The sequence below is a fragment of the Anomalospiza imberbis genome, chromosome 14 (assembly GCF_031753505.1).
Source record: "Anomalospiza imberbis isolate Cuckoo-Finch-1a 21T00152 chromosome 14, ASM3175350v1, whole genome shotgun sequence".
NCBI classification, from domain to species: domain Eukaryota; kingdom Metazoa; phylum Chordata; class Aves; order Passeriformes; family Viduidae; genus Anomalospiza; species Anomalospiza imberbis.
In genome coordinates this window covers 6,432,618-6,455,658 of record NC_089694.1, presented here as the reverse complement: position 1 = coordinate 6,455,658, position 23,041 = coordinate 6,432,618, and the positions used below count along the sequence as shown (strand labels likewise).

General features: G+C 47.6%; 1 protein-coding gene across 2 annotated transcripts; it reads left to right on the top strand.

The window, feature by feature from the left end:
* The first annotated feature begins 329 nt into the window (after positions 1 to 329).
* Positions 330 to 22,041, top strand: HEPH (hephaestin). 2 transcript variants are annotated; one of them, XM_068204672.1, is made up of 21 exons: positions 330 to 503; positions 2,948 to 3,144; positions 5,247 to 5,491; positions 5,984 to 6,196; positions 6,785 to 6,964; positions 7,297 to 7,551; positions 8,053 to 8,221; positions 9,390 to 9,529; positions 10,325 to 10,456; positions 10,621 to 10,832; positions 12,423 to 12,573; positions 12,885 to 13,097; positions 13,421 to 13,631; positions 13,892 to 14,031; positions 14,960 to 15,091; positions 16,021 to 16,127; positions 16,855 to 17,080; positions 18,380 to 18,519; positions 18,874 to 19,036; positions 19,742 to 19,774; positions 21,319 to 22,041. In XM_068204672.1, the coding sequence occupies exons 2-21, from the start codon at positions 2,984 to 2,986 to the stop codon at positions 21,561 to 21,563; spliced, it is 3,468 nt and encodes a 1,155-aa protein (XP_068060773.1). In that variant the 5' UTR covers positions 330 to 503; positions 2,948 to 2,983; the 3' UTR covers positions 21,564 to 22,041. The 2 variants fall into 2 exon arrangements, with proteins under 2 accessions (XP_068060773.1, XP_068060774.1); XM_068204673.1 differs by lacking the exons at positions 330 to 503; positions 2,948 to 3,144 and adding an exon at positions 3,641 to 3,663 and having other exon boundaries at positions 6,013 to 6,196.
* The last annotated feature ends 1,000 nt before the right edge of the window (positions 22,042 to 23,041 follow it).

Here is a 23,041-nt window from a genome sequence, read left to right as displayed (position 1 = left end):
AGGTGCACGCCGCGGACCGGGCTCCGCGTGCGCGGCCGGGGCGCGGCCCGGCTGAGGCGCGGCCGGGCAGAGGCGCTCCCGCAGGTGCGGGGCGGAGCAGCCCGGCCCGCCCTGTGGGCGGGAACGGGCGCGGTCGGCGCTGCGGGGCCGGGCCGGGCTCGGGCTCGGTCGGCCCGCGGAGGCAGAGCCCCTTTGTCCCTCCCGGGCTGGTCCCCGCCGGCGCTCCCGCGTCCCGCTCCGCAGCCCCGCCGCGCCGCCTCCCGCTCCGCACGTAAGGGATGAGCCGTCCGTCCTCCTGCCTTCCTTCTGTGCTTTCCCCTCGCTCTCGGGCTGTGCTTTCCCTGCAGTCAGGTGTCGGGGAATTTCCCTGCATCGTCCGCTTGGATCAGATAGGAGTGCGATCCCACCAACCCGCCTGAAATCTGATTTCCGTTCATTCGCGATTCCTGTGCTGTCGGGGACCCGGTAAAGGGCAGTCCTGGGGGAGGATTCTGCTGTAAAGTGTAAGATTCAAGGATGGTTGTAGTATAAAACTTGGGTTGATTTTGTTTTTCTTTCTTTTTCTTTCCTTAACCAAGGTACATATTAATATCAATGAAAAATTAAAACCAAAAACTTTTGAAACGAATTTAGCTACTTTCACCTTGCACTAGTTGAGTAAACACATGGTTATTAGTTACCGTGAAGGGTATGTGAGCAAAGACTTTGTGACATCTGCTGCATCTCCATTCGGGGACATTTTTTGGTGTTCCCTAGAATTACCCCAGAGGTGTGTGTGCTGTTGTGGTCAAACGCCAAGCAGAGTCCGGGTGGGACTCTTGTAACGCCTTGGGAGGGCTGTGCCGAAGGCTTGTCCTTGACTCCTCCGTGCAGAGCGCGGCACGGAGCGCCCAGCACAGGCCGGTGGCTGTGTGTGAGCCCCGATGGGCTCGGGGCGGTGAGCCGGGCTCGGGCACGGCGGCTTTGTCTCCACGGGCAGTTTTCCCAGCCAGCCTCGAGAGCCAGCCTCGAGTGCCTGCACCAGCCATCGGGATGAGAGCGCACCAAGAGCAGCCTGGCCCGGCTGCCTGGGCCCGGCGGCTCCCGGGCCTTGAGGAGGCCTCCCGGTGTGCCGGAAGCTCCCGCGGACTTTGCCCTGAGTTGACACGAAGGCCACAGGTCGGGCTGAGTCAGGAGCATCCCGCTGCCCTTCCCTCGGGGTGGGTGCTGGCAGCGTGGCAGGCTTCAGGCTGAGGACTGCTGCTGCTGTTCCTTTCCGCCTTGCTGTCGCCATTGCCTTTTGGTGTGAAACAGCGCAGGTATGGCTTTCCAGACTCCTTCCTTGGAGTCCGTGTTGGAGCAGTGAATCAAAAACGGTATTTTACCTCCCTGTGAACAGCAGCAGGGAATAAGTCGGTTACTGAGTGCTGTGTAGGGGCGGGCATGAGCCAGTGTGCTGCTGTTGTTCCCACACTGCTGAAGCTGCTCTGAAGGGGCTGTTCTGTATCTGAGTTTTGTCAGATGTATGACCAGGAGCTTCTGAAGGGGACTGGCCGGTGGAGCCACTGGAGCAGAGCTATACTGTGTTGATGGATCCAAAGCATCTCAGATTTAGAGATCCCTACAGCTCCCTTCTGAGAAAGGAGGGAAAGAAGGTGTCTCCAAACTTTGTGCAATTTATTGACTATTTGGAAACAGCAATGCTTGATTATCATTAGCTTCTGAGAATAGCACAGCATGTTTGAAAATCAAGCAGTGAAGCTTCGAAGGTGTCTAGTCCATTGCCGTGTGCCGGGATTGAATCGTGTCTCTTGGGTTTCAGATGTTAGAAGATCTTTCAAAGCAGCTCTGTGTGATGCTGTGCTGACTGAAAGCTTACAGAATATCCAGCTTTGCTGCAGACAAGCCTTATTGCATTCATGTTGCTGTTACAAAGACAGTAAGAATAAGTAATGACAGTCTCTATGAAAAACCTTTGCCATGGTGCTGTGTCACCATTCCCTTCTGTATGAAAAGGAAAACTGATTCTTCTGAGTTTTCTTGCTAGGTCATGTGTCTCATTCTCTTGCTTTCTGTTTCTCTCTGCTATTCTGAGTCGCTGCTGCATGTCTCAAGAGCTGTATCTCAACAGCTCGTTTAGGTGTGGTTTGTTTGCTGGCTACATCCAGCTTTGTTAAGGGTATCATTGTGTGAGAGCTTTTGTAGTCATTTTCATGTGATTTTTAAATGCAGTTTAATCCTTCCTTATCTTTTGGTGTAATTCTACTGCCCCATATTGCATCAGGCTCTCCTTTCATACAGGAGGTTCTTTGAGCCTGTATTCACACAACTGTATTTTGATGATTTCAGACAGTTTCCCCAACTTTTTCCCGACTCTCTTTAGAGTATTTCTGATGCTTATTGCCAACAAGCTTGGTGTCAATTGTAGATTTTATGAATAAGCTACTTATTGATTAAAATCATGGGGAAATAATGGAACAGAAAGGAAAAACCTTGTGCAGCCTGTTTGAGATGTACTCCTGGATTACAGATAGCTGCTCCCTGAGAACCATCTTTAAAGAAGTTAAAATTAAAAGTGACTTCATAGTGACTAAACTGTACTTTCCCAGGTGACTTAAAATAGAGAGATCTTGGTGACAGTTTAAAATATACATATACTTGCTCAGGGCTATTTCCTTGAGCTTTGTATGTGGACCTGTAAGATGATTTGGAATCTGAGCAGTAGTGAAAAAAGGGTTAACGAAACTATTATGAGAGCAGCACATTTGGTACTGGGGACTCGTTACCAAGGCATGATCTCCATCCACCTTGTCTGTCAATTTTGTTACAGAGTGACTTCCTTCTTCAATATTTGAGTGATGATCCAAATAATACTTACACTTGATTTCTTTATACCCTCTCAAAATGTCCAGCTCCTTCAAACCAAATGGTCTTATTCTGTTTCGTTCTTTTTATGTTTCCCAAATAGGTGTAGCTTCCAAAAACGCCTTCCCTTCAGGCTGAGATGGGATCAGTCTGGCGGCTGCTGCTCTGCATCCCCATGCTGTCACCCACATTTGCTGGGGGTGTGATCCGAGTTTATTACCTGGGCATCCACGAGGTGGAGTGGAACTATGCTCCAACGGGGAGGAATGTGCTCGCTAACCAGAGTATTGCACAAAACCGGTACGTTCCCTTTGAGCAGAATTTAGTCTGGGGCTGGCCTGGAGCTGTCGTTTGATGTGTAATTTAATGCAAGCATGGTGGGGCATCTGAGCAAGCAAGAGACACACTCCTGTAGATTCTGATCTTTATGAGCTTAATGTTTAACTCGTTTTATGCTCCTGTGGTAAAACCTGTGTCAGTGGGAAAAGGGATGGTTAGTCTGGAGAGTCCAGAGCCCGTACACTAGGGAGAAGTGTATGGAAAACAAACACGGAACAGAAAATAGGGCAGATGCAGAACAGATTGTTCTAAAATTGCCCCAGTTTTGCAATGCTCTACCCTGGAGTTTCATTTTGCTTAGTTCCAGCTGGTGACCAGTTTGTTTATCCTGAAGCATGATGACTTTTCATTTTTATATAAATGACTTCACAGAGCCAGCTTGTTTTTGTTTCAGTGGAATTTTGAGCCTTAGACTTAATGGGACTTCCTGCATGGGATTTTAGGAGCTGTTTGAAAAACATTTTTGTTTTTCTTGTGAAAGTAAGTCTGGAAACTGCAATAATTGGTTCGAGTTACTACTACAAACAGCGTTTTGGGTTTAACTTTCAAAACATCAAGCCTTTTTCTTTGGTTGGTGTTTTTCTGTGTGCATGGTTTGTTTTGTTTTTTAAAGGTTTCCATAGTATTTTAAAGGCATTTGTACTTTTTTTCCTTGCTCTCATTTTCTGTGGGAAATAGCTGGTATTTTTTGATCTGCTCTCAGTCCTTTACCCCTTTAAAATAGCTAACACTCAGGTTCAGACACCTCCTTCAGAAACAGCACAGCAGGAACAGGAAGGGTGTGCAGAAACAGCAAGGTCTGTCAGTTTAGCATGGAACAGTCTCTGTTCTCTGGAGATGCTGTGTAGATGTAAATAAATCCACGGGAAACACCCCAAAATTCAGCATTAATAAAGATGTTACCACCGACTCCTGAAGTGGTAATGAATGCAGTGGATTTTGTTTGGTTTCTCTCATAATACATAAAGAGAAGGAAATTAAATTCGGAACCATTGGACTTAAAAGCAGTTTAAAAACTGTTGTCACTGCAAACAATTAGTTAATGGGACTTATCTGTACAATGATTGCAGAAATGAAACTGGCAATTAGAAAGGGATGAGATGTTGATATGATTGATAGAAGTAGCAAATTATTTCAAGGAGCTTTTCTTTTGGAAGAAATGGACTGTGTAGAGAAAGAGGCACATCTGTAAAACAAAGTGTGAATGATCTTAAACTCTTTGCTAATAATGGCTGCAAGGATGACTTGGCAAAGGGCTGACCTCTGGATTGTATAGCCAGAGCCAAGCCCTGCTTGTTTTTGATTGATGAGGCCAATGCTTAATATTTGGGTCTCCACTGTTCATTCCCTGAGATGTGCATTAGGGTTTACCTCCCTTCCAGGGCTGCTTGTGCTGTGGGTGATCAATCTGAAGGGGGAAGTGAGGGGAGTGACTTTGTCTCTCATTTAGGCTAGTTCCAGTAATACCTGGACTGTGATTCATCTCTTATCTATTAAGAATTACCCATAATGAGCAAATATGCTTGTGAGTTAAACTTAGTACCTGTGTGAGGTTTTAACTCTGGAAGCTGGTTACGTGCTGGGTATGTACCTGCCTGACTCGTCTGCCCCTCTGGAAGGAATCTAGAAACTGTTAAGTAGAAAATCATCTTTCAGACCTCAAATTTTGGCCAGAGAACTCAGGACTCCACTCTGCCTGCCTTGTGATTTAGCTGGAAATACCACAGAGGAATCAAAGTGAGTTTTGAAGAGCCCAGTGAAGGCTGAAGGAGGCATGAAAAGGGTTCTCCCTTCAACACCCACATGGGATTGTCTGGGAAGCACTGTCCTTCCCATTTCTTGTTTGCAGGGCACAGTTCAGGGTGCACTTTGTGTCTGTTGGTGAAGAGCTGGGGTTGAAGTTGTGGCCATACATGGGTGGCTTAGAGCATCCCAGGGTCCTCTAATGCCAAAGCTTTCTGCTGTACCCCAGAAAGTGGAGTGTGACCATCACTCTGCTGCAGCATCGACCAGCTGTTGTGTATAATGATGACTCACAGTGCCTTTCCCTTTGAATTCAACAGCCAGGCCTCAGCATTCCTGCAGTCTGGGAAGGACAGGGTGGGAAGCACCTACAAGAAATCTGTCTATAAGCAATACACGGACTCCACGTACACCACTGAGATCCCCAAACCTGTCTGGCTGGGGTTCCTCGGGCCTGTCATCCGAGCAGAAGTGGGGGATACCATTCAAGTACACCTAAAAAATTTTGCTACTCGACCATATACAATCCATCCTCATGGTGTTTTCTACAAAAAGGACTCTGAAGGTAAATGAGCTACTGCCATCATGGAGACAGATTTTTTTCACTGGGAATTTAGGAGTGTGCATGGAGGAGAACTGTCCATAAGGCCCCAGCTCGAAAGCTGGGGTATTTGGTGTATTTGGTGAAGATACCAGGTGTTGGGTTAGTAGGGTCATGGGGCTGGAGTGTTGACCTGGGCCCAGGTTTCTTGATTTTAGAACCTCCAAAACACTGATCAACTCTAGAGATTGTAGAGAGACTGTCTCTGGGGGCACAGTGCAGAATTGAATGCGAAGCAGCACTAGGCAGAATGGAAATAGTCCTGATGACTCTGTGCTGACCTGTTTACTGGGCAAGTTGCCTTACAGGGGCTCTGTGCCTCAGAGCCTCTTTGAGGAAGTGATGATTAAACACTATTTCAGCCTTGGGATGGTGAGTCTCAGCTCAGTATAAGGTTACATGTGTGGGCATCTTGGCTCTTCTTGAATGGATGTTGTGATTGCTCAATTGTTCTAGGATCCCTGTATCCTGATATGTCCCCCCAGGATCAGAAGAAGGATGATGCTGTTTACCCAGGAAGGAATTACACCTATACTTGGACTGTCCCTGAAGATCACAGTCCAACTGATGATGACCCAAACTGCTTGACTTGGATCTACCACTCTCATATTGATGCACCAAGGGACATTGCATCTGGATTAATTGGGCCTTTACTTACATGTAAAACAGGTAAAAACACCAAGAGAAAGCAGCTGAGGCCTGCAGTTCCATAATGTAAAGGTCTTGTGGTGACCTGAATAGGACGTTGAATAGGGATAGGATGTGAAGATACTCTGGTGTGCAGCTCCCAGCTTCAGGGGAAATGCAGCTTGGTTAGAGAGGACAGTAGCTGGGCTCTAGCTGGATTCTGGTCATTGCATTGTCATTATCCCCTAGTGGTTGGGCAGGTGAGCTTGCAGGCCTCTTGATCCAAGAGAGATGCTTGAATCCATGTTAAGAGCAAGGCTCTTGTCCAAGTTCATGTATGAAGATCATGGTGACTGGTTGGTTTCAGCAGGACTGAGAAGACTGGAGGTGTTGTAGTTGAGGCATGTGGTGGCAGAGCTGCTTGGGAGAGAGAGAGCTGTATTGGCAGGGATATATTGGAAAAGGGTGATCTCGCTGCTCTGTGGTGAGCTGTGAGGATGGTGGGAAAGCATCTGTCTCCAACTCATGTGACAAGACTTTTTCTGCTACTGTGGTTCTAATCTCTTGCCTGATGTGTGTTTTTCTGCATGAGTGATTTTCTGCATTCATTCCTCTCTCCTTTCACCTCAGGAACACTGACTGGCAGCTCTCAAAGACGCTGGGATGTGGATGTTGATTTTTTTCTGATGTTCAGTGTGGTGGATGAGAACCTAAGCTGGTACCTGGATGAGAACATTGCATCATTCTGCACAGATCCTGGCTCTGTGGACAAAGAAGATGAGGAATTTCAGGAGAGCAACAAAATGCACGGTCAGTGTCACCTCTGTGAGGCCACTGTGTCTGCTGAGACACTCAGGAGTGTCAGTGCTCCAGGATCTGCTCTGAGATCATGTGCTTAGCAAATAATATGTCAGGGACAGGGCAACAACTCCAGAAAACTGTTTTGGTTTTATCTTTGGCTTGAGTGAGCTTTTATACTTGTTGTTTTAGGAGTGAGCTATGGAGTTGGGCTCTCCGAAGCAGAAGAGGAGGGGGAGTTCTGATTAGGTTCATCCTCCTGTTGCGTCTGTGCTGTCACCTGCTGGCAGGAGCTCTGGAGGTCCCTTTTCTGCTCTCTGATTTTGGCTTGCTTGGTTTTGCAGCTATTAATGGTTATGTGTTTGGCAACCTCCCTGAGCTGAAGATGTGTGCTGGGGATTCTGTTTCATGGTACCTCTTCGGGATGGGCAATGAAATTGATGTTCACACAGCCTACTTCCATGGAGAGACACTCAAAATCCGGGGTCACAGGACAGATGTGGCCAGCCTCTTCCCAGCCACTTTTGTTACAGCAGATATGATCCCCAGGAACCCTGGGAGATGGCTGTTGAGCTGCCAGGTCAATGATCACATACAAGGTAAGGCAGAGGGTGGAATATGTCATGACCTCTGTGTCCTATGTTTTTCATGTACATGATGTACAGTGTGACAGGGAACAGTGTCTTGGGCATGGAAAAATGTCCCCAGATGAGTGGGTGATGCCTTGTCTTGTAAAATTGGAGTGGGCTGGTTACTAATGTGCAGGGCAGCTTTGATGGGGGTGACTTGTACCATGGTGTGATGTTTCATGTTTGGTACAGCCGAAAGCTGAGATGAGGCAGTGCCTTAAGAGCTCTGGTCCCTGTAAGAGGTGCTTGCATGATAGATCTGAGGACAACAGAAGACTTTAGTCACTCTCAGTCCATACTTCCATAGCATCCAATATCTGAGGTTGGAGGTTCTGCTCACAGAACTCCTTGGTGTGGAGATACTCACCTTCTCCCATCCATGTGCCTTTTGGGACAGCAGAGGGAAGGTGGGACTGCCCATTAGGCTGGCTGGAGGGGCTGACTGAGTGTCCACCTTCATGTCTTGGGCAGCTGGGATGGGGGCACTCTATGAAGTCCGGCCCTGCTCCCGGCAAGCTGCAGCACCCAGCCTGGAAGGGAGAGTTCGGAAATACTACATAGCTGCCAAGGAGGTGCAGTGGGACTACGGACCCTCAGCGCTCGACCGGCTCAGTGGGAAGCAGCTCACTGACACTGGCAGGTGAGTGAGAGGCTGCTGGGCTTGGGCAGTGTTTGGGGAGTCTGGCCTGTATCAGGACTGCTGCTCAGGAAAATGTGGAATTTCTTTTTCTTTTCAAAATACATGCCTGCTGCTCACGTGGGGTGCATTTCCTGGGAAGGCCAATCAGCTCATCTAGAAAAGGAGGGTGCTGTAGCTGGACTGCACTATGAGCAGTACAGGTACCTTGGGGCCTTCCCATGAGAGTGCTGTGTGGCACAGCTGTACTCACAAGCAGCAGAAGTCCCAGCGGACGTACAAAGTGAGCTGCCACATTTGTCTCTGGGCTTCATTTCTGCTTGCTGTGCCTAACCTAGGAGGAGATTGATCTATATAAGAAATGATTCAAAAAGCCCCTAGTGCAGCAGACACAGGGTGGCATTGCTGGCCTGCAGATTGGCCTCAGGCTGGTGTTGCTGCAGGATGCAGTTTCTAGGAAATCAGATGCCAGCACTTGGGTAGCAGCCCTCCATCCCATGGTCAGGTGACTGAGATAGCATTTGAGAGACTTCCCATTCAGTCTTTGGCTAACTGAAAGAGAGATTCTTCTCCTTCCACAGAGATTACATCCCCTGCCTAGTAATCTGTTGGAGAAGGATATACCTTATTCAGATGGAAAAGAGGAAATGGAGAATGGTTAATTATTTATCCAATGCCATGCAGCAAGCCTTGCAGACCTTAGACCTGTGAGCTGGCCTTGTAACTGCACTGCCTCTCCTGCAAGGCTTGTTACTTATGTTTGGTGAGGGTGGTAGTGGAGGAAATAAATACCTTTACAGCTGTTTAGTTTAGTTGGCAATGGGGTTGTCCCCAGCTTCTGAAGAGTTTGGAGTTCTAGCACTGCCTTCCCACTGACTGCACTGCAGTTTTGTTCATTCCTTCACACATCTTGTGTAGTGATGGTGATCACACCTGGCAGGTTCACCTGGTATAGGACTGTGTGCTACAGGTGCTCCCTGAACACACAAGGGGATGACTCTAAGGGCACAAAAGCTTTGCAGAGTCAAAGCTGTGCTTGTGCCAAACTAGAGGTGCTGTCCTTGTCTGAAATACTGCTTGATTTGGAGATGCTGATGGCCTTGCCAGCGGGAGCAGGGGAACAGGGCTCATTTTTCTATGACATGACCTGACATTTGCTTTTTGCATTTAGTCCTGCTGAGCAGTATTTCAAGCGTAGCCTCTACCGCATTGGGGGTGTCTATTGGAAGGCAAAGTATGTGGAATATACTGATGAGAGCTTTCGTGAGGAAAAGCAGCAAACAGAAGAAGAGAAACACCTTGGAATACTTGGTGAGAATCATCCAGGAACACAAATCCTCTGTCAGTGTCTGTGAGAAGGATGCTGATGCTGGGAATGCCAGATGGCTGTACCTGCCTGCTCATTTTGAGGGGCAGGGAGGGGCACAAGAGGTGCTTCACAACAGTCACATCTGAACAGGCCAAGGTGCAGGGTGGTAGAATGGACAGAATCACTGCAGGGGTCATCCTGAAGGTGTTCTAGAGGTAAGAGCTGAGGGATACAGTATAGTATGTGTGACTAGAGCTAAACAGGTCACAGCAATAGCTCCTGGTTTTGTGTTTTTGACTGAGCCTCTTCAAGGCATGCTGCAAACCCCATGTTCTCACAGAGAGCTTTCTCTCCTGAATGGCTGCTTGGGGACAGGCATGGTAAAGGCTCATAGCTCCTCTCTGGCGGTCTGGGTTGTGGGCTTACAGACTCTGGTGGGCTTGGAGCATCTCATACCTCTGAGGCACATGTTTTGGGTGGCTGAAGGGGCTTTACATAGGTGGGGGAGAGACATGGGCCTATCCTGAGGGCATTCCAGCACATTTGACTGTTCTATTACTTCCCTGTATGAAGGTGTGATGCGCCTCTGAGTTCTCCTGTGCACCCAAACTGCTTTCACACAATCCTTGCCAGCCCCTGCTCCCATTGAGCTCCCTTCAGCAGCAACAAGGCCAGACCATCTGTTGCCTCTTATCTTTGGCCCCGCAGCTTGGAGGAAGGTGCCCCCTCTGCTTTGGTTTGCCTGATGGCCTGGGGAAACGCTCTGTTGCTGATGTGCTCTCCCTGCTGTATTCTAGGTCCGGTGATCAAAGCTGAAGTCGGAGACACCATCCTGGTGACATTTCTTAACAAAGCCTCCTGGCCCTTCAGCATCCAACCACATGGAGTGTCCTATGGGAAGACATCAGAAGGGATGTGGTACCATGATGGTTGGTGGATCCCTTTCCTTGAGTACACCCCCATCACCCTGCAGATGTGCTGGGTGTTTGGTTGACACGAATGAAGTAAAGCCTGCTCTGAAAGTAGCTGTTGAGAAGGTGTAACAGAGTTTGTGCAGGGAGTCAGGAATAACCCTGTAATCCCTGTTTTAAAGGCCTGTCCCAGAGTGGGGTTTCTGTGGCACCACTGCACAACTTCACATACCGCTGGACTGTGCCAAGGCACGTGGGGCCCACGTCCAGTGACCCTCCCTGCCTCACCTGGCTGTACAGCTCGGCTGCAAATCCTGTCAAAGACTCCAGCTCAGGCTTAGTGGGGCCTCTGCTCATCTGCAAGTCAGGCAGTTTGGATGACAACAACAAGCAGGTAAAGGAGTTTTCCTGCCCCATTCCTAAAGGTTTTTGCTTTCATGTAGAGAGAGGAAGCATCAGCAAAACATTAGGGAGCAAAGTGCAGTAGTGTGAGTCCCAGAAGAGTCAAATCAAAGCCTTGTTGTTGGCCAAGTTAATGTTGGTACAGCTGATACCCAGGTCTTGCCTGGGAAAGGCCAGTAGTGTTCTGGGCTCTCAAGAACTGTCCTCAAAACAGTTGCTGAGCTCTGCTTTTAATTCACAGACACTTAGCTGGACAAGTGTCCCTTGGAATACTTACCTTGTCGGTAACTCTTGTCCTGAGGCTTGTGTAGCAGGCTGCTTTCAGAGAGGCATGTGGAGTAGTCCTTGCAGTCCCAGAAACATTGAAAAGACATTTTTGCTTACAGGTGTTCTGCTTGGGTGATACAATGCTTTGAGGTTTGGGGGAGCCTCATTTATTCTGCCAGAGAAGTTAATTTTCAAGAAGAGCTGGCTACAAAAAAGAATGTGAAAATCCATGTCAGTCTTATGCTTTTGATAGAGAAGTGCAACCTGAAGGGCAGCCAGAACTTCCTCTTGAAATTTCACTCAGAAGTAGTCTATTCCTGCCAGTAAATCTAGGGAAGACAGTAAATTGATATCCCTGAGGAGGAACCAGACAGAGGAGCAGAGCCTTGTTGTGAAAGACAGCAGATGGCAAATCAAGCCCTAACTGGTGTCCTGCAGCGCAGCTTGGGGACCAGTGACAGATCTGGAGATTGCTGTCCTCAGAACCTTCCTGGGGGAGCTGACAGTCAGTGGGGGCACCATGTGACTAAATTGGGAGTGCAGAAGAAATCAATGTGCAGCCAAGGTGGAAATGTGGATCTGTTGAGCAAAGAGGATTGGGAATACGTACAGCCCTCGAGGTGAAGGAGCTGTGATAATGATAAACATAGACAGGTATTGGAAGTGTGTAAGCAAAAGAAACAGACCTTTGGAAATTTAAGATGGGGAAAAATCACCTGGGGTGGCAATTCTGGCTCCACAATCTCAGGCAAACATTTAATGAATGCTTAATTGTGGGAGGTACGTGGCCACTCTGCTGTACCCATATGCTGCTGGGGACAGTGACACCAGGGGGAGAGTCTGGACACCATCACAATGTTCTTTTAGTGGGGAAACACCATGCTGTGGAGTGCATTTCTTAGGAGAACTAACTCTCTGAAGGCTTTAGGGTAATTTAAAAATCCCCAATCCAGGCCTCTGATAGGAGGCAGGAGGGCTGTGGTGTGGTCATCAGCCTGCCTTGTGTCTGGGCTCTGGTCTTGGATCTGGTTTGGACAGACACCTTAGGTGTACAGGAGGAAGGGGGCACTGACTTCATGGCCTTGCCTGAGTTTTGTTCATTTTATTCATGTGAAATATCATGGAAAATGCACAAGTGGTACCTTTTATGAAATAAAGGAAGAATGTTCAACATGAGTAAAAGGACAGAGTCCTGTCCCTCAATGAGCCATGTTTTAAAATAAAGGGGAATACAAGAACCCAGCAAAAGAGCTTTAACTCTAAGTATACTTAATTGTTGCATTTTAAAAGTTAACAACCATCATTGTAATTATAGAAAGGGGTCGACAAAGAATTTTATCTTCTCTTCAACGTGTTTGACGAGAACCTCAGCTGGTATTTGAATGCCAACATAAAGTACTACTTGAGGATGGAAGAGACATCTGTGAAAAAGGATGATGGTTTTGAGGAATCCAACAGGATGCATGGTATGGCTGGATGCTGCTCTATGACAGCAGGGATGAACCTGCCAAGCACGGGCTGATGTTCACCTAAAGGCTGAGCTGGGGGCTGGAAGGGCTGTGTGGTTTTGGCCTGGAATCAAGCCAGGCTGGAGGCACCAGGTGAGACATGGACAAGCAGCACAGCTGTCTGGAGAAGTGTGCTCTCAGTGTATCCAGGGGTGAATTACAGACAAGTTACCCTTCTTCTGTCTGGCAGGCCTGTCCTACAAGGTGTGTGCTCAAAATCTCCTGGCTGACACCTGCCTGCAGAGAGTTAATTGCTTTCTCCTTTCCAGCCATCAATGGACTTATGTTTGGTAACTTGCCTGGGCTGGACGTGTGTGAAGGAGACAAAGTGTCCTGGCACCTCCTGGGCTTGGGCAGCGAAGCAGATGTACACAGAGCTGTGTTTCAGGGAAACACCATACAGATGAACGGGATGCGGAGAGATTCAGCCAGTCTGTTTCCCCACACGTTTGCCACTGCTTTCATGCAGCCTGATAACAGTGGTGAGTGCCTGCACAGCTGACTGGGCCGATGGAAGAGTCTCCCATTGTGGTATTTGCTCCTGTGGTAGATTCTCTAGGGTGGTATGAACTCTTACAGGGTGAGCTGTGCTACAGGTGCTTATTGTGTAAGAAAGCTTCCTGAGATGATTTATGTGTAGGACTTTGTTGTGCCATTCCTGCTTGATTTCTCCAATGACTCCTTTTAACCTTGGCCTGTGGCAACCAAGCTCCCTAAGCACCGCAGAGATACAAGCACATACTGATACCGGTCTCCTGGAATCTTCAAAATCAACTGATTTCCTTGTTCATCCTGCCTCCCTCAGGGACTTTTGAGATCTACTGCCAGACGAGCAATCACTACCAGTCTGGGATGAGGCAACGGTACAACGTTTCCAAGTGTGGAAGGACGGGCACTGCCTCTGCCCATCGCTACAGGGGAGTGCGGACGTTCTACATCGCGGCGGAGGAGGTGCTGTGGGACTACGCACCCGACCGCAGCTGGGAGAGGGAGCGGCACAACCACTCTGCAGAGAGGTAGAGCCCACCTTCTGGGGAAGCCTGTGGCAGTGTCCCAGCAGACCCTGGTGGAGCCTGTTGGGTGTCTTGGCCACCCTGTGACCTGGTGCATATGCTGGTGGTGCTGCTGGTGGGAGCACAGCCCTCCGCATCATTATGCTCTCCTTTGCAGCCCAAGCTGGCTTGGGAAGCCCCTTCAGCTTGTGAACCCCCTGACACAAGTTGTTTGTTCCCCATGAGGTTTTGGTTTCTCTCAGCACTCGTTCTGCATTTCTCAGCTATGCTGCCGTGTTTCTGAACAATGAGGATGGACTGCTCGGCTCCAGGTACAAGAAAGCAGTTTACAGCGAGTACACGGATGGCACTTTCCAAACCCCCAAGGCCAGGATAAGTAGTGACGAGCACCTAGGGATACTGGGTAAGGATGTGTGATTTGGGTTCACCTTCCTCTCACAGAAATGGGACTGGAGTTCTAAAGCTGCAGTGGCTCACAGCTGTAATCTGAAGGTTCACTGGATATTTAGGCATCTGCTGTGTCAGTGCAGAGAAATTGAGACTGTCTTCTACTCACATCTGCCACCTTGGAGACAGCAGTTAGAAGAGTTCTGTGCACAGCTTGTAGGAAAGCCTGGGCTTTTTCACTTGCCTTTGCACAGTGTTCTGTCATGGCTTGGGCAAAGCATGTTTCAGAGCTGCATTTCTCTGACTATGGGACAGAAACAACCACTGACTTCTGGAGAGGGGTCTGAGAAGTAGAGGGGAAAATCTGTAGCTGTGAGAAATGCTACTGGGGCAAGAGCAGGCAGCCTTGGGACGTGGAGGAGCATTTTGAACTGATTAGTGCAGGTGTGTGGAGGCAGAACTCTGTGTTGTGAACCCAAGGCTGTAAGTGGTGTCAGGGCAGCTGAACCCAAGGCTGTAAGTGGTGTCAGGGCAGCCAGGCTGAGGCAGCATCTGCCGCTCAAAATAGGCTGTAGCTCTGATTTGTGACACTGTCAGGCTCAGTTGAATATTACCACACTTTTTGAAATCAATAGCAAGGGGTGATCAACATGTGACATTTAGCATAGCAGTATTCAGAAATCAAGCCTTAGCTGTGCTGGGCCCAGTTAAGAAGTGTAACCACCTTCATTGTCCTCATTGTGAAAATCAGTCTAGTTTCCTAAGACTTGGATTGGGAGTGACATCCAATTCTCTTTTTGGGAGGTAGAGAAGAGGAAGGGGAACATCATAAATATTATAAGGTAATATTTCTGATGAGAAGAAGTTGAGAGAAGGGTGGGAATATCCCAGGAGATGTGCTGATGGTTTTTGCTGGTCTCAGAGTACACTCTTCCTGTCTCAAGGCCCTTTTCTGTGGGCGGAAGTGGGCGATATTCTCAACATCGTGTTCAAGAACAACGCCTCGCGACCCTACTCTGTCCATGCACACGGGGTGCTGGAGCAGCAGATTGGACATCCCCAAGTGGCAAACCCTGGTAGGTCCCTGTCTCTAGCTGCATTCCTGTGTGGGCTCACTCACACAGCTGATTTTATCCCAGAGCCAGACTGGTTTCCTTAAGCAGCCTCAGATGCCCTGGTTTTGCTACAGTAGAGTGCTGGAACTGGACAGTAACTGGTCTTTCAGGTCCAGCACAGTTTGTGATACCATTTGTGTGGGGATGGCAGCCATCTGGGACATGTGTAGGACATTCTTCTGTGTGCAGCCTTATCCCCACCACACTGAGTGTGGTCTCTTTGTGGGAAGGAGGAGGTGATGGCAGGTGACAGCTCAGCCAGTCCTGGGATGGGTGAGTCTCTTCTTTGGGATGCGTTAGCACAGAAGTATGAAAATAGTATTAAATGGGAGAAATGCACAATTGCTTGCTGGGATCTGACTGAAATACCCACTTTGTCTCATGATCCAGATACGAGTGTATTTAATTTTTGGTCCCCAGATGCTAGCGTATTTAATTTTTAGTCCCCTCGCCCAGACTGTCCAAGCCACAGTCAGGCTGTTAGCCAGATCCTGTCTTTGTGAAATGGGCTGCTAATATGAAAAAAGGGTGATTTTAAACCCCAATTTGAATCAGCATCATAAATTCACTTCAAAGAGAAGAAAGATTATCTTAAGTTCCATCTGAACGAACTTCCATGGTCATTTCCATGGTCAGGTCCAGTCTCAAAAGCAGCAGATAAACCTGCATTGTACTGGTACCAGACAGTGTTTACACCTGTGACCCCTCTGTCTTGTGCTGAGAGGGGGAGCTTCCACCCTGCTTTGTGTTTGGGTAAGGCAGATGCAGTATCTGGCAAATACAGAATTCAATTTGGGCTTTGGAGACAGGATTTTCTTTTTCCATTTGCTTTTGCTGCTGCTTAGTGAGTGAGTGTGTCACTTGGTGTATGGTGCTGTTCTGTCCCTCAGGTGACATTGTGACATACCGGTGGGAAGTTCCTGAGAGATCTGGTCCAGGGCCAAATGATTCAGCCTGTGTTCCTTGGATCTACTACTCTGCAGTGGACCCAGTAAAGGTAAAATAAAAGTTATAACCAGAAAAGCCTAATTAGACCAATTTTTTACCCCGTTTAGAAAACAGTGTGAGTTGGGTACAATTTAGAGATTGGCCCAGCCAAGAGGTGGAAGAATCACCTGGTAACATATCCAGCCTGCTCTGTGGAGAGGAAATCATCTGCATTTTCCTTATTTTTTCCTAACAGACCTTCGTAAAACAATTCCATTGTCTCTCCTTGATACTAACCTTCCTCCAGTTATTTGTAGGCTTTTAGAACATCTCCCAGTTGGTCATGGTTTGTACTGGTGAGAGCCATAGGGCTAATCTACAAAAGGCAGAAATTGTCCAAAATAAACCTCATGAATAAAGCAGGCAGATTTGACCATTGCTAGAAGTGTCATAGCACTAATTTCACAGGGCAACCACCTGGAGGATCCTGCAATAAACCATTGCATTCAACCCAGAAATAATGGCCTTTTTATCTCAAGTTGCAGATGTTTTTGCAGTCACTGAGTGGAAAATACTTTGATACCATCCATATTTATGACTTTTGGATTTGCATTTATAAGAGTACGTACAGTTCCTGTTCCTTCAGTGGCTGATGCTCTCCAACAAGAATACTTGTACAGCAGCACTGGTTAAGTGGGTTGATGGTGGAATGGAAAACGATTGCTGAAAGGCAAAGAACTGTGCATAAAAGAGGGTGAGATGGTCCTTGCCTCAGAGCTGTCCTTCCTTCTGATCAGGATATGTACAGTGGGCTGATCGGGCCCCTGAAGGTCTGCCGGAGAGGAGCCCTGCAGTCCAGTGGGACCAGGAAGGATGTAAAGAGGGAGTTTGCTCTGCTTTTCCTGGTTTTTGATGAAAATCAGTCCTGGTACTTGGAGGAGAATGTGGAACGTTTCAGTAAGGGAAATCACAAGGAGATCAACCTGCTGGATGAGAAATTTGTGGAAAGCAACAAAATGCACGGTAATGTTGGTGTTGATTCTGCAACCTCTCTAAGTAGGGAGCCTGACTTGTGGTGAAATGTCCTCATCCTTTCCCATTATCAGTGGCACAGACAGAACTAAACTGTCTGTTCTCAATATTGCAGCACACCTACAGCCCAAATCTTTGATCTGCAGTGAAGGCTGATCGTTGTGGCTGTCCCTGTAAGGAGGAATAGCAACATCCAAGCCAGAGAGGTTAATCTCAGATGTGTCTGAGTGACTCAGAAAAGGAAATAAAATCAAACATGAAATTAACTTGTCAGACGAATTTAATTCTGTTTGTCTTGGGGACCATCAGAGTATGTTAGGCTTCAAATTAATTTTCTAAGCTGTGTGGCTGCAAGATGTGGCTCAGTTGTTTTAGCTGTTTTAGGTTATTTCTACCATAGAAGGATGAACACATTTGTTTAAATTCACACATTGTTTGTTAGTTTATCTCCACATTATATCTAAGATAACCTCAGCAAAACATGTCTCTTGACAGTTGTGGAGATAAGAATACTGAGGAGTTGCATTTTGTGTACTGTCATTACTACTGGTTTTGTATGGGTGAGATAAAGACTCTCCAAATACATGTCCATGAAGGTGTAATTGTTAATCCTGTATTACAGCTAGCAGAACCACCATGCTGAAGTTGGATACTTGTTTTAGGCTACACAAAGTGCCCAGGGCAGACCTGGGAGTAAAAACCTGGTGGTCTGCCCCCAGATCCTGCCTCTTCCCATTTTATTCCCTCTGTTGTCATCTGAGCACAAAAGTCTCCATGTGTGTGCCAGAGCAGTCAGCTCACTCACTGTTTTGGTCCCTTTCCTGTATGTGCAGTCACAGCAGGATTCCTTCCATCTGTGCTACTTGAGAGGTAAAGTCCTGCCATGCAGGATTTACCCCTTCTCAATGTTCATCAAGGAAATTGCTCAGACATTTATGTGTGTGTAGGTATATACATGTTTGTCCATCATTGGGCTGGAAATGCCATTTTTATGCATTTTCACTTCTAGAAGCATCCACTTCTGCTGGCTGACTGCGGGTTTTCAACAAAGATAGTTCTTGAGATTTATTTGAGCTGAGCTTACAGCATGGCCTTGAGTGCAAGTCAGTTGTCCTGGCTGTGAGCAGAGTGGATAATCAGCTGAGCTGGGGGACACTAACTGCTGATACACTGAGTGCTGTATGAGCTTTGCAGCTTCTAATTTACTGCCTTCCTCTGTGGAGGTGCAGCACCCATACAGTTTCACTGACAGCTGACAGCCTTTTCCCCCCTGTGTTATTCCCTGCACAGCAATCAATGGCCGGCTCTATGCCACCTTGCCTGGGCTGACCATGTACCAGGGAGAGAGGGTGAACTGGTATCTGCTGGGAATGGGTCACGAGGTCGATGTCCACACGGTCCATTTCCATGCTGAGACCTTCATATACAAGGTGAGAATATCTTCTGATGGTAAAGGAGATACTAACCACTGATATCAGCACTTCTACTTGATTCAGTGTTTGAATGGTTTTTAATCCTCTGCAGAAGCTTCACCCAGCTAGGAAAAGGATGTGGTTTTACACATCCCAGTCTGACTGCCTGAGCCTGTGTTGTGCTGAGATGTCTAGCTTAATCCTTGTTAGGGTTAGGCATTACCAGATAATTTGCTTTCCAAGCTGCTTTTTGAAAGCTTAGGGGTTTTTTGAGCATTAAAAAGCTAAAGTGGTCCCCAGCAACGCTGGCAGACCTTTCTTCCTGAGAAGATGCATTGAGCACTGCAGCTAATGGCCTCCCTTTTCTGACAGAATGGCAAAAGCTACAGAGCAGATGTTGTGGATCTGTTCCCTGGGACCTTTGAAATGGTGGAGATGCTGGTTGGGAATCCTGGGACATGGCTGCTTCACTGTCATGTGTCTGACCATATCCATGCTGGGATGGAGATCCTCTTCACTGTCCTGCCTAGAGGAGGTAGGGAGCTGTCACTGTAAAACATCCAGCAGCCCTTCCTGCTACTGCTGTGAAATTCTGAGTGTTTGTATCTCAACTCTCTCACATACTATAAAAAAGCCAGTTAATGGAGCAGATAATTACTGAAGTGTTACTAAATTATGATGTTCCCTTTAAATACGGTAATTCCTGGAGCTGGAGTTAAAAACAAATTGTTTTCTGGACTTTACATTACCTATGTTGTTATTCTGAGTTTGATTTTTAGTTTGTGTCTGAACTGGTATGTTCAGCTCTCAGCCAGTAATTGCTCTTACTGAGAACTGGAAGTGCTCAGAGGTGAGTGACTCTCAGTACTGGGTTTGGCTGCAATGGAGCCCACATGGTGATGTGATTTTAGATGTATTACCAAAACAGTAAATGCCCCAGTGTTTCAGCTGTGGGTGACCAGGGCCTGCCCAGTGTCAGGGCCATCTCTGTTTCTCCCTCAGCACTTTTCCTTCTTAAGGATGGGAAGGGTTATGCACTGGAACTGGGGCTGCCTCTGAAGCAGGTGATACAAAAATTCTTGTGTCATGTAGAGAGGGAAAACATGGACATGACAAAGGACAGCCTGCCAGTCCTGGAAAACCATGCTGCCTCTGGATCTGATCCTTGCCAGATATGCCTTGTTCTGGGCTTTGCCTGCTTAGCCCAACACCTTCTCACCCTCCTTTTGTTTCCTTTCAGAGTCAGAGCTGGAAGACTTGACTGCCACCCCAGGTATGGTGTGTACAGCACTGCCAAACCCTGTCTGTGGGAAGGGGAGAGGGCAGATCCCTGAGCAACACAGAAGTTTGGATCTGTGTTAAGGGGAGGGAGGAACGCACACAGCACCCACAGCCTCCACTCTGCCAGCCTGGCAGTTCCTTGGTGCAAGGCCTTGCTTCAGTAGATAACAGGGAGGGCACCAGTCTGTCCTCTGGTGATGGAAATAAGGAAGTTGGGCTGGTTAGGTTTGTTTGCCTGTGTTAGGTGGAGAGGGTTAGTGGCCTCACACCCTGTTGTGCCTGCTGTGCATGGATTCAGATTCAGAGTATGAGCTTAGGTACTGCAGAGATTTGGAGGAGGTTTCCTGGGATGGGTTCTCTTCCCTCTTAGGACTGTCAGTGACTGTGGTTTAGGGAAGTTTCACAATCATCTCTACAAGCTGAAGGGATGGAGTCAGCATGCAAACATGCACACCTGCCTTCTGCTTTGCTGTTCCCCCAAGAAAAGAGCCCAAGCACGTGCCTGGAGTTTTTTGGGCGTTGTAAAGAACAGATGTGAGAAGGCATTTGGTTGAGCAGCACAGGGAGAAGGGGAGTAGTAGATATGATCCCTTTGAAATTTTCTGTGGTAGAAGTCTGAGTAGTGTACACTGGTGGTTTATTTTCCTGATATTTCATCTTTCTTCACTCCATTTTTCAGCTGCTGTGAGGAAATTCAGCTGAGCTGATTTGAGAGCCAGTTCAGGCCAGCTACAAATGCAGCCACCTACCTACAACTCAGCAGACTTTCTCCACTGTTATTTCAGTCATTTTCTCCCCAACATTTTCCTCACTCAAAATGGACAAACCAGAAGAGGAGTGGGAAATATGTGAGAGCAGTAGTGTCAATATTAAATAATTTGGTTTCATACCATTTGCAGGTATCAGCTTGTGTGTGCTCACCAGGCAGAAACTTTGGCCAACAGTTGTTGCCTGAGCAGACAGCCCCTTTTTTCAGGAGGTGGCTGCTGCCTCTGTGTGGAGGCACAAGCAAGCTCAGGATCTTGGTGACTGACCATGGGCATGGCTGAGTGAGTGCACTCAGTGGTGTGTAGGACAGCAGCCATGGGCACAGGGAGTGTGCACTGGGGCAATTTACAGCAGCCCCAGCCTGGACACATGTTCTCTTTCCTCTCTGGGCTGGACACAGCAGTGGCTGACTGGGCCTGGATGCCTGTGAGACACTGTCAGGTTCTGGGGTGGAGCAGCTTAGGGAAGGAACCATCCATCTCAAATCTCTGTGTGGGCTCAGGGATGAGGGTCTGACAGATGGATGGCACTGGGGCCTCCTTTGAATCATTAAGATTGGAAAAGAGCTCTAAGATCATTGAGTACAGCCATGAACTCAGCACTGTCATGTCTACCACTGAAACATGTCTCTTTTGAACATTTCCAGGGCTGGTGATTCCACTACTTTGCATCATGTTTTTCTTAATGCTCCTTTGTTGCATTTCTTGCAACCTTTCAGTTCTGGTATTGCTGGCTGTTGTTGAAAATACCTTTCTGTTTGTCTCTCAGGGTTGCTGCTTGAGGATGAGGATGAGTCCCAGAAGGTGATACTTTTTGGATCTAAGGTGACCCAAGAGCAGATAGAGGCCACAGTCATCTCTCTGGCTGTTGTAGGAGTCCTGCTGCTCCTGGCTGCTGGTGTCCTGCTGGGAGCAGTCATCCGTCTCGAGAGGCAAAGGAGGTTACGACGCAATCGGAGATCCATCCTGGATGACGGATTCAAACTCGTGTCTCAAAAGAATTCTGGTCTCTGAAAGCCATGCACAAACATTGGGCTGTGTACTTGGAGCAGGGGCTGGATCCTTGTCCACAGAAAAGATTTTGGGGCATCATTTCAACTGTGCACTGTACTTCTAGAAGCTGAGGAGGGAAAGCTGGAGCCCTGACCTCTTCATATAGTCTCCTCAGCCCTCTGTAAAGAAAATCCAGGAGAGATCCAAGGACCCTTTGAACTGACTGAAGACAAATAATGATTTAAAAAGGTCCTTCTGGAATACTCTCCTTCCCCAAGGAAGAGAGGGGACATTTTCTTCTGTCCAGAGCAGCTCCAATTGGTCTTTCCTAGCAGAATAGCTTAGGCCAGATTCCAGTCTTGCTCCATTGCCAGAATCGAGTTGGGAACTGTCTCCCAAGAAACTGTGGACCATTAATGTAATTAATTTGAAGGAGAGAAAAATAATATTTTCAGTTTTGTGAATCAATGAAGAATACAAAAAAAAGCTGGTTAATTTAGAGTTGGATTGCTGTTTTTCATGAGTAAGTGGGCAGACACAAATTCAGGGCACAGCATACCACTGTGAGAACCTCATCAGGGACCATGACGAGCTGTGCCTCACTGTCAGCCTTGCTGTGACACATCCACAGCTCTTTGCTGGGGGTGGGTGGTGGAACCAGCGTTCTGTGGCTCACCTGTGGGCTGTGGTAGCCATCTTCCAGCATCACCGTGCCCACACATATCGCCATAACATCATCCAGTGTGTACCCACACATCCCACAGTCCTCTTGCCCTGTGGGTCAAGTACTGAGCCCTTCCCTATGAAATACCTGTCCAGCTCCCTCCCCTGAATCCCATTGCCCACATGGATGCAGGTTAGTGCTTCCATATTTCTGTGCCTGGTTTTAGGATGGAAAGAGCATAAAAGCAATCAGTTCTGGGTGGCTTTCAGAGGCAATTAAAGCAGCTAAGTGCCTCTAATTACAAGAGCCTGCTGAGGGCTCCTTAGGTATAACAGCACCATTTTCTTCAGAACAGTGGTTATCACATACATAATCATGTTCAATTCATATCAAGCCCCTGCATAATTCCAGCTGCCTTTTCCTTTGGCAGTGAGGACAAAGCTTATTCTTTTTCTTTCATTACACTTCATTAAGCCTGGTGAGGGGCTGGAGGGCTGTTGAATACTCTGAATATGGATGAACTTTGCTCAGATTCAATGCTGGTTCAGTTGCTGCTGCAAACCAGTGGTTTCTAAACCCATCAGTTGCAGGGAATTTTAGAAGCTATGACATGAGAAATAAGAATGAAGAAAGAAGTCTTTATTTCTTTTTTTTTCCCTTGACTTGTTAAAAAATAGATAAAAAATGTTTTGGGCCTGAACTGAGACAAAGGAGTGTGTTTAAATGTATTCCCTTGCTTCAGGGCAGCAGAACAGGGAAGTTGCCCTTCCTGCAGCTCTGCAGCCTGGTCTCAGACTGGGCTTTGGGTGCTGGCCCCAAGCAGGGCAGCAGAGGG